A 10655-nucleotide genomic window follows, 5' to 3' on the forward strand; every position below is an offset into this window, starting at 1 on the left:
AATCATGGTCACGTGTGTATATATATATTGCGTTGATAGAGATCGAAAAAAATGAAGAGATGTGAATCACGTTGTCGCACGAAGTAAAAGGATTCAATACATTGTCGTAGTGTCGAGAAGAAACTAAAAAATTTTCAAAGACGGACTGAATTGTTAAGATTCTTTAATTGTCCTCAATTTTTTTTTATATGTATATATATATTTTATATATATAGATTTAAATATATCTATATATATTTCTATATATATAGATTTAAATATATATAAATATATATATTCTATTCTCTCTGAAAATTACATTAAAATTTGTGTACCTACGAATAACACAATAAGAAATATAATTACGTTTTCTATTAAAGATAAAAGAGAAAATAAACTTTTTGATATAGCTATAGGAAGCATTTGTGTTTGCTCTGTTTGACTTTATTGAATTTATCTGGCATAGAACGATACTGAGTGCTTTCCATTTAATAACACAAGTCAACACAAGCATCATCCTATCTTAGTTACTCATTGAAAATGGAACAAAGACAGAATAATGCTTAGTCGATTTGTGTTAGTAAATGGAAAGCACCCACTGAAGAGTGAAGTGTCACTCACCTGCGTTTCATGTATCAATAGTATCAATAACAATCTGATATTTTTAACACTAACAATACTATCTACTTACATTTATTTCTATTGTGTGCACTACATACATGATTGTAATTAAGAGTAAAATAAATATACGAATATTTACATAACAGAGATTATATGTATAATGAATATAGATATATATATCTTGTGTCGTTTCTTTGCCATTAATATATCCTGTTGTAACAGAAACTATACTATTCTTACATACCAATGAAATAAAAAGAAAAATAGCATTTTCACGATCAGGCACGCTTGTTGGGTTTTGATAAAATGAACTGTTTGTAAAATCTCTTTGTAAATAAATTATGTACAGATGTAAAATAGCTATTGCATATACGTATATATGTGTTAGTATAGAATAATCATATGTATATTAGTCAGTCATTTATATATATATATATATATATATATATATATATTTATACATATACATACATACATACATACATACATATATGTGTGTGTGTGTTCAATCGGTATCAGATTTGGCTGTGAAAGAGAGTATCACGTAAAGTTACATAATTATTATCAAAGATTTATTAGCTAAAATATTCCCAAAATACAATAAATTATATTACATTCGTGATACGCCATATGGTCGTTTTCTTTATATATATATATATATATATGTACACAATATAATAATTCTGGCATTTAGAATGGAACACAGTTTGCGTGATTTCGCTGTACCTCGATTTCGCTTTTACTTTCGCCAATACTGTGCGAACTTGTGGAGCTGCTCCACCAGCGCGGCCATCACCGCGGTGACCGACAAGTCCAAGAGATTGTGCACATAATGTACGGCCTCTTCGTCACTCAGGTCCAATCGCAATTTGTCTTGTACTTTCTTCACGGCCTTGTCTGGTTCCAGAGCGATGTCGGGCACGCTCGCGTCCACCATTAGCGAGAACAAATTTAATATCAGATTCGCGTGTCTACGCAAATGAAGGAACGCCGTATAACACTGTTTCCGAAACTCATGATAATGCTCGGAACCAACGCCACCCATAGCTTCAACCATCTCCTTACTGAGCTTCATCGGAGGTGGCAAAGGTTTTGGGTCTCTGCCTAAAATGTAGCCAAAGTCGATGTGGAAAAGTTTTCCTGCAAAATAAGAGAAAAGATAATGAGCAATTCATTCGATACATTCATTATGTAATTTTTTCTTTTTTTATGTTTGAGCTAATTACCTGATGCCGTGAGCAACAAATTATCCAAGTGGCGATCACCGACTCCTAGTACATACGTAATTATGCAATAGCCAGCTGCAATTTTGTGATAATTAGTATCGATCAGTAATAATCATAATTTATTTAGTAGTTCACATCGCACGTATTTACCGCAACTGCGAACGTAAGTATCCATGACTTCCGGCACTACACCGTAAGGTCCAGTCTCGGAAGGATGATGCTTTCGGAAGAAGCTCAATATCGATCCTTCGCTAGCCAGGACCTCCGCAACCGTTGTGGATTCAATAAATTGTAAGAAACCATGTCTAGTGCTTGTCGCGAGTACCCTAATATAATTATTGAACTATAAAACGATGATATAAATTCAATATTACAACGTTATACTTTGTGTAGTCTTTTACCTATATGGAGTCAATTTTAAGTCTAAATTTTCTCTCCTTAACAATTTATCCATAAGCGCTATTGTTTGTAGAATTAATTGATCTTGTCGTAAATCGTCTCCGTGTTTAAATATAGCGATATATTCGCTGTTGTCTGTCGTTAAGAATGTAAGTTTCGACGGCATGAGTGCAGACTTAAAGAGACTCGCCCTGAAAAAATCAATGAAGTCAAGCACATTGATATTATCAAAATATTAGAATATACGAAGAGCGATTTGCATGAACACGTACTTTTCTGGAATAATTCCTTTGATACAAATCTCGGGATCCAAAGGGAACGGAATCGGCTCGAAATTCGAGAAGTTAATCTTGAATGCCGGATCCGGATCTGCCAATAACGCCCGCAATCTGTCAGTCTTTTTCTTACGATTCCCACTCTCTCGCGCCACCGCCTTAACCAGGGACACTAGTTGGTCGATGAATACTTTCTGTCGCAGCAGAAACGCTCGTCTCTTTTGCCAGATGATATTCCCCTGCGCTAACATCATAGAAAACATTTTCATTACGGTGACATACATCTCCCGAACTCGCATGTCTTGCTTAGCGCTGATCGTGGGATCAGTTTGGTCCTCGCATTCGATGGAGAGATACCAGTAGAAGTAATTAGCCAGCATGGAGTTCTGACAGGCGCGCGTAATCAAGAACGATGCCAGATCCATGAGCGGTTCCTGGTTTGCCGATAACTGGCTGGATTCGCTAGACTGTAAATTGAACGCACGATCACATGAAAAATACGATAGCATGTGTAATACCACATTGTTAAACATCATCAGTTGAACTTACAGTTGTAATCGGCGTGGACGTTGAATCGCAACTCCTTATGTCCCTGTCCAGTTTCTCGTTTTTTTCCGACCGCTCGTTTCTCTCCACTTTATCCTCTTTCTCCTTCATCATTACCTGATAAGCAGTCTTGATGCTCTCAAAGTCCTCATACTTTAATGCTTGTACTAATTGCAACAGATACAACATCAGATCGTCATCAGGAGCTTGATTGAGTCTACTAATTGCGTATCTTCTGATATCTGGATGAGTGAATGCGGGTCCTAGCAGCTCCAATGCGTCCTCGGGATCCGGCGGTGCCCACAACACCAGCATGTCTAGGGCCTGACGGACCTCACCCGCGAGTCGCCAGTTAACGCACTTTACGAATTTAGTTAATGCTTTCTTCTGACTGGATAAGTAAAATCTGTACTTCCAGATCAAGTCTTGTTCCTCGGTGGAGAGCGCGGTTGTCGGCGGATAGCCCAATATCGTATTCAACGCGTCACGCACAGTCGAAGTGGGTTTTAATTCACGGGTGTTACCGCCGCTACGTAGGCTACGGGCCAGTTTGTGATGTTTCGCTTCCACGAGATTTTCCTGAAAGTAAAATCAAACATTTTTTTATCTCGTGAAATATAACTTTCAGTATAACTTTAATATCGATAATCTAAAATATGTATTATCCTTTTCTGAAACTTCATATTTACTTGTAAAATTTCATAGTCTGGTAGCGTTACAACGTCCGGCTGTAGTCTGTGCTGAAAGACCTCGTCCCCGTCTTTTTCATAGTATACGATCGAGTACTGCAACAGGATAATACAAATGTGTTAAATTATCTTTCTGTTCTATATATCCCAGATAATAGAAACTTCTAAAGGACGTCTTAAAGACGTCTTACTATTTCAGACCTCCTTTAGGCGTTTTTAAGACATCTTTTAGAAGCTTGTGCTACCATGGGGTGTAAGAGACTTTCATTTCAATGCTTCATACCGGTACACCGTCCATCGTGACTTCCGGGAATTCTACCATCAAGTACAAATAATCTGATGCTCTCTTCTCCTTCTCATTAATCAATTCGATTTCTCTAAACGTTAATCTGTCCAGCCAGTCAACTTTGTTCATCTGTCCGTTTCTGTGTTTCTTAGCGAGCTTCGCGAGTCTCTGCATCTGCTCTTTTCCATGATCCCTTGCTTTGCCTGGTGTGCTAGTTGGGACACCACCGTCCGCCTCTACTCCAGGCCATACTCTAAGATCTAGCATGCCCTGTCGAAATACGCCATGCTTCCCGAACAGCGGGATAGTCGTGCCGCCCACTGGAAGCTGCCTGCCAGGTCCAGCACAGTCGTACAGTGTTATACACAGCTGTGCGTCACGTGGCAAATCTGCATATGAGATCGGTAGTGTGACCCACTGGTTCCAGCTATGAACATCACGAAAATTTAACATTAGAAATACTAACGTTTGATGGAATATTTCTATTAGAATAATCAAAATGACAGGTTTCTTAAAACATACATAATGTAAAGGAAAAAAATATTTAATCTTTTTAGTATTATTCTATGTTAATTAAATATGTAAGATGCATTCTTGTAAATTTGAATATAAGAACTTTTTTATAAGAAGTTTTATAAACCTATCATTTTGACTGCTTTTGTAGTGCTAGCGTTAATAGAAAACAAATGAGTATCAATGGATAATCCAAGATGCAATATACACCTAATAAGAAATGAAATGCTTGTAAGTTATATATGCAAGCAAGGCTAATGGCTTGTCACTGGTCCACATTTGCAGAGATTAAAAAGATAAGATGTACTGTTACAAATTTCAGTAATTTTTATAAGAAAATCCATACTACAAATCCATCATTTTGGCTGCTTTAGTAGTGTTAGAGTTAATAGAATGCAAATCAGTGTTAATGGGTGAAGATGTAACATACTTCCAACGAGAAGTAAAATGCTTGTAAGCTGTGTGCACAGGCAAGGCCAGTGGCCTGCCACCAGTCCACACTTGAAGAGATGCAGCCAAGTCCCCACGAATCCCACCAGCTCCATACAAACCAGAATACTTGAGTAAAGGATCGAGCAGCAGTTTGTCGTACTCTGGCCTCTGCCTCTTGCCCTCTAAGGTGCCTCTGCAAAGATAATAGAGCAATGATTCAACCAGAGTGGGAGGGCAAAACGCAAGAAGTTACAGAGTACGTCACATCTGAAGACTCCAAATTGCTTATGCAATCTCAACTGACGATAAAACCGTACTAGAGATAAAGAGCAGATGGTCCGGCACGCACACGCCATCACCATTAATTAACTCTGATCCGATTATTTTCAGGCTGCTGTGAATTAATGTGCGTGTCCATATCATATGGAGAGGTGTCAAGGTGGTCTTATTGCGCGGATAACCTGACGTCGGTCGCAAATAGTGACGCAAGAGTGCGCGTAACAAATCTTACATCTTAATCTGTATCCTGGCGTCTAACGAGGAACTGTACACATAGAAAAATTTGTCGCTCGTATTCTCCATCGCGCTGATGCCGGTAGGTTAAGAGCGTAACGCGTATATCCCTTCGCATCTCCTGTCACTGTTAACGCTACATTCCTTCGTACCCTTGCAAATCGCGTTGGTTACAAACGCAACTGTATACATCAAGAAGTAAATTCCACTTGGTGATTGCGCCGCCGCGAGTATCATTCTATCCTTTGGTCTGTTTCTTGTAGGTGCGTTCCGAAATTCACTGTAATGGAGGATTTACACCGCGTCCGATATCCGATATCCAATAAAAGAATAGCTTTCCAATGGAGAATTGAATTCTCTATTAGAAAGCTGTTCTCCTATTGGATATCGGATGTCATATATCGGACATCGGACGCGGTGTGAATCCTGCATTAAGGTGCAAACCATCGACATTTATATCATGTTCTGGCTCTGAGTTAACCCACTCTGGATTATTCAGCCTACGTTTATTGGTCGAACAACTATTTATAAGTAGCTTTATGATTGGCTAGTAGAGACTTATGACATCATTAATCGCTCTCGGAGCGATTAACCAGGGGGTCGATTATGTATCTCGAAACGGAGTGAAATTACAAAAGTGATCAAATTCATTAGGCGTTGGCCAATGAAGTTACAAATATTCTAGTAAATTTACTCACTTTTGTTATTTTCACTCCGTTTTCAGATACACAATCGACCCCCAGGACTAGTTGTACGGTTATAGTTTTTGCACATAGAACACGGTAATGCTTGCCGCGCGGTGGAAGTCCACGCGACAATTAATCAATATATTATTTTTCCGTAAGAGCTAGAAGGTTAGATTACGGAAAGCAGCATATTGATTGGCTGTCGCGCGAACTTCTGCCGCGCGACAAGCATTACCGCGTCCTGTGTGTAGGAGCCATTAGGCTGATATTCACGTGTCGTACGACAAGTTTTTGGATACGTTCATTGGTTCACGAACAGAGAACCTAGAAATACTCTATTCGCCAACTAATAAACGTATCCGAAAAACTTGTCGTACGACACGTGAAATAGCACCCTTAGGCGACAATTTCCCGAAAAGTGGAAGGGATAATGTTGGTACCAAGGAAAATCTCTACACGATATAATTTAAAGGTCTGTTCTTTGTGACTGCACTACTGAATTGGTGCAATAAATTGAAGGGAGACAAGTTTCTTCTCACTATAACTTTTTGCATTAGTTCAGCAGTGCAGCAAGAACAGATCATTAAATTATATCGCGTAGAGATTTTCTTTAGTACCAATATTATCCTCTCCACTTCTCGGGAAATTGTCGCCTAAAGTATCTTTAAATAGAAGCGTCCGAGCGTCGAGCGTCGAGCGTTAAAGCGTTAGCCAATCAACGTATCAGGTCCCAGAAGTATACTTGTAGTTTTTGCGGAAAGTGGCACGTTGATTGGCTACCGCTTTAACACTCGACGCTCGATGCTTCCATGTAAAGGCACCTTAACCCAGTCGAACACGCTATAAGGCTGTGTTCGGAAACGTCACTCGAGTACTCTCCCTCTCTTTTTATTTCACTCTTGTATTTCGCTCACTCCAACGGTTATCGTCTAGTAGTGTGCACACAGTGTGTGTTTCCGAACGCAACATAATAGCGAATCGGTTGCTTGCACTAGTGCGCACTAAGTACGCATTAAGGCTTGTTCATAGTATGTTATTATATTTAAAGATTGTCTTAAATAAATTATCAAATATTTTTAACCGTAATGTGATATTTACAACACCCGTACGAATCATTTTATTAGCTAAAATGTTTTTAAATATGTATTTAAGACACGATCTTAAATATAAGAATGTACTGTAAACAAGCCTTAACGTACACTCAGTGCGCACTAGTGTAAGCTGCCGAATTCGCTATAAGAGACTGCGACAAGATACGAAAGATAAATTTGAAGTAATGTAGTATAAGGTAGAATTAGTTACAATTGATACTTTGTGAAAAGTCACGAAAAAGATATTTTCAGAGTTACAACAAAATTGCGAGAACATGCCTCAGGGAAGAAGAAAAACTCCATTCAGTGGCAAAGCTAAGAAGCAGCAGATGCAAGCTAAAAAGCAGCGACAACATCAACAAGTCTTACTTGGTAGGTATTTATTAAAAAATCAGTGACTCCTGATAAGTTTAGTATCACTTTAGTTATCTCCAGCAACTGATCTTTAAAAAGACTATCTTCAACATTTCTGTTCAGAGTAGTCATTAGTAAATTATAACATATGTTGTCATATAACACAGCTAATATGAAATGATATATACATTTATGTTAATAGCAAACCAGGATTTGGATGATGACAATTATTCTAGCAATGCTAGTAGCATGGAATATGAAAGAGAAATGCAGAAAATAAATAAACAACCAAAGGATGGCAAGTCATCCAGAAATAGGTATACACTACAGTTTTTTCAAGAGACCAAAGAAGAATTGCGAAAGCGCAAAGAACAAGCCATAGAAAGCATTGAACCGGTGAGCCTTAGGGATCAAGAAGTATCTGACAATTATTTTCCACCTGAAGTTGACATGCCTAAACGGCCACCATGGGACTTTAATATGACAAAGGATCAATTAGAGATGAGGGAACAGAAATACTTTAGAGTAAGAGATCACAGTTTGATGTTAAGCAAAATTTCAATTCATCTCTACTATGTATTGTTGACTAATAATTTTCTTCTGCTTAGGAATATTTAAATAGCATAAAAGAATTAGGTGACCTTAGTTATTTCGAATTGAATTTGGAAACTTGGCGGCAGTTGTGGAGGGTCTTAGAGATGTCAGATGTTCTGCTGGTTATTGTTGATATTCGCTATCCCGTCCTGATGTTTCCTCCTTATTTATATGATTATGTGTCAAACAAACTGCAGAAAGACATGATCCTGGTGTTGAACAAGGTTGACTTGGCACCACCGGCTTTAGTAGTGGCTTGGAAGGAGTACTTCCATAATCAGTATCCAAAATTGCATGTCCTGATGTTCACATCGTATCCTACTTACAATCTTCGTGATAATATAGACAATGACGAAGGTATAAAAAGGAGACGCCGAAAAGGAAAGTTAAAGATGGCCGCGGAAGGAGCGCAGAAGTTATTGGAAGCCTGCAAGGATATTGTCGCGGACAAGGTTGACTTAAGCTCTTGGCACGACAAGATCCAGGAGGAAATGCATTCTGAGTATGATCTTGACGACATAGATCGTAAGGATAACGTGACAATCGAGAAAGAAGACACCACTTATTTTCAGCATGAAAAGTACAAGAACGGTGTTTTGACGATCGGATGCATCGGAACACCGAATGTCGGGAAGTCGTCGTTAATGAACGCGCTAATGGGTACATAAAAAATTCATCACTTTTCACTTCGCAATAACCTATACGTTATGTCGGCAGTAAATTGTCAACAGATTCGATTAAAATAGTAGATCATAGCCATCTATATTCTCATTAAATATTTGATCTATCAGCAGAGTCTGCAGACTTTTCTTTTTCTTGTGGAATTTTGTGGTGAATGTTTATTTACGGTAATGTTCATTATATTTTGTCAATAAGGTTCGAAGTAAAAGAAAGAAATTAAACGTATCTAGACGCATAAATATATGTCAGTATTCCTGAAAATTTTAACTGCATTTAAATGCTTACAGAACGACGGATGCTGCTCGATTTCTACCGTCATCGTACTCTGTGAGAAGCTTCTATTATATTTCTGTTGGCAAACTGTCGGCAAAAATTTTTAGCAACATAGTTTTTGCAAATTTAGACGTTTAAGTTGCAGCCTGTATTTAGTGTCAAACATAGCTATTTGATTCTCAACTGGAATAAGATCCTGTTACAATTTACTGGACAGATCTTAGAATAACCATGTTTATTTGACGAATACGAATTTAACGAAACTCCGTCGTTTTGTTCAATTGTAGGCAAGAAAGTTGTGAGCGTGTCTCGCACGCCCGGCCATACCAAGCACTTTCAGACTATTTATCTCACGAAGACTGTGTGTCTGTGCGACTGTCCCGGCTTAGTCTTTCCTTCAGTAGTGCCCAAACAATTGCAAATATTAATGGGCTCGTACCCGATCGCCCAGGTCAGAGAACCGTACACTACCGTGAAGTTTTTGGCTGAAAGAATGAATCTGCCGAAGCTGTTGAGAATCCCGCATCCAGAAAACGACGATACATGGTCCGCTATGGATATCTGCGACGGTTGGGCTCTCAAGAGGAGCTTCACGACAGCCCGGACAGCCAGACTGGACACTTACAGAGCGGCAAATTCGGTCCTGCGATTGGCATTAGAGGGAAAGATTTGCCTATACATATATCCACCAAATTGGACTATTCATAAAGGTATTACATCTTGTCTTTCTTCATTAGTCACTTCTAAGCATACGAATAAAATGATTTTTTTCTTGATTTTTCACGTTACGTTTACGGTTATGTAAATATTTATTAATGGGAAAGTCCCTCTTTCAATAACAATAAAAAAAAAAGAAAATTTGTTACTTAAAATATGTATGGAGAGCAAGTAATTTTTATTCTGTTCTTATACTATAGAACAATGGGAAAGTCACGGGGACGTTGAAACAGTGAGGTGGATCCAAGCCAGGAATCAAGTGATGGACGATTGCGACACACAAACTACGTATATATCTTCTTCAGACTATGAAGAAGAGACCTACGACAAACAGGGACATAAAAAAGCTGCCAGAGGCGTAGCGAATAACTCCACAGGATCGTCCAGCGACGAGAACGATATACCGCCCGTAGCTAATAAGTTTGCAGCGTTGTCTACAGAATAGGAAAGATTTAAATAATGCTATATTAATAAGTTAAGAAATAGCTAATTAATAAATTAATAAAAGATAAATGATGACGTTAGTTACACGGAGTGCTTTATTGTGTTACACCTTTCTCGGATGTTTTGTTTATCCGCGCGTTTCTTATAGATATATATATATCTTACTCTTTTTTTCTTTGAATGTACAATGAGCAATTCGATGATGATGGAGAATAGTCGGGTGGTCTTCCTGTGTTTTCGCCCGCGAAACACAATCGTTGCGATGTGACAGAACATTATGAATAAAAATAGATCATCTTGTGTAAGCTGCTACTCTGCTAATTTTTCTTTTTTTTT

The 10655-nt window shown here is 38.3% G+C and overlaps 2 protein-coding genes across 4 annotated transcripts; one reads left to right on the forward strand and one right to left on the reverse strand.

Annotated features, from left to right (window-relative positions):
* Nucleotides 1-1042: 1042 nt before the first annotated feature.
* Nucleotides 1043-5767, reverse strand: LOC116842736 (phosphatidylinositol 3-kinase catalytic subunit type 3). Of its 2 annotated transcripts, XM_032812369.1 has the most exons (10): nucleotides 5478-5767; nucleotides 4965-5159; nucleotides 4019-4448; nucleotides 3736-3831; nucleotides 3050-3625; nucleotides 2498-2967; nucleotides 2228-2416; nucleotides 1977-2152; nucleotides 1827-1901; nucleotides 1043-1740 (listed from the first exon to the last, which is right to left on the reverse strand). In XM_032812369.1, exons 1-10 carry the CDS (start codon nucleotides 5546-5548, stop codon nucleotides 1340-1342), a joined length of 2679 nt encoding a protein of 892 aa, XP_032668260.1. In that variant the 5' UTR covers nucleotides 5549-5767; the 3' UTR covers nucleotides 1043-1339. The 2 variants fall into 2 exon arrangements, with proteins under 2 accessions (XP_032668260.1, XP_032668261.1); XM_032812370.1 differs by lacking the exon at nucleotides 4965-5159.
* Nucleotides 5768-7311: 1544 nt separating this feature from the next.
* Nucleotides 7312-10403, forward strand: LOC116842768 (guanine nucleotide-binding protein-like 1). 2 transcript variants are annotated; one of them, XM_032812433.1, is made up of 6 exons: nucleotides 7312-7438; nucleotides 7509-7628; nucleotides 7813-8135; nucleotides 8219-8864; nucleotides 9446-9868; nucleotides 10076-10403. In XM_032812433.1, the coding sequence occupies exons 2-6, from the start codon at nucleotides 7532-7534 to the stop codon at nucleotides 10318-10320; spliced, it is 1734 nt and encodes a 577-aa protein (XP_032668324.1). In that variant the 5' UTR covers nucleotides 7312-7438; nucleotides 7509-7531; the 3' UTR covers nucleotides 10321-10403. The 2 variants fall into 2 exon arrangements, with proteins under 2 accessions (XP_032668324.1, XP_032668325.1); XM_032812434.1 differs by having other exon boundaries at nucleotides 7335-7453.
* The last annotated feature ends 252 nt before the right edge of the window (nucleotides 10404-10655 follow it).

Source organism: Odontomachus brunneus, unplaced genomic scaffold (genome assembly GCF_010583005.1).
Source record: "Odontomachus brunneus isolate Ranch 3 - 2012 unplaced genomic scaffold, Obru_v1 Obru_scaffold_027, whole genome shotgun sequence".
Classification (NCBI taxonomy): Eukaryota; Metazoa; Arthropoda; class Insecta; order Hymenoptera; family Formicidae; genus Odontomachus; species Odontomachus brunneus.

Excerpts from the sequence above, each read along its gene's own strand:
- LOC116842768 (XM_032812433.1), top strand. The coding sequence starts at position 7,532 with ATGCCTCAGGGAAGAAGAAAAACTCCATTCAGTGGCAAAGCTAAGAAG. Across the intron at positions 7,629-7,812 it reads ACATCAACAAGTCTTACTTG|CAAACCAGGATTTGGATGAT; the intron begins GTAGGTATTTAT and ends TTATGTTAATAG. Across the intron at positions 9,869-10,075 it reads AAATTGGACTATTCATAAAG|AACAATGGGAAAGTCACGGG; the intron begins GTATTACATCTT and ends CTTATACTATAG.
- LOC116842736 (XM_032812369.1), bottom strand. The coding sequence starts at position 5,548 with ATGGAGAATACGAGCGACAAATTTTTCTATGTGTACAGTTCCTCGTTA. Across the intron at positions 2,417-2,497 it reads AAAGGAATTATTCCAGAAAA|GGCGAGTCTCTTTAAGTCTG; the intron begins GTACGTGTTCAT and ends TGATTTTTTCAG. Across the intron at positions 1,741-1,826 it reads TTTGTTGCTCACGGCATCAG|GAAAACTTTTCCACATCGAC; the intron begins GTAATTAGCTCA and ends CTTATTTTGCAG.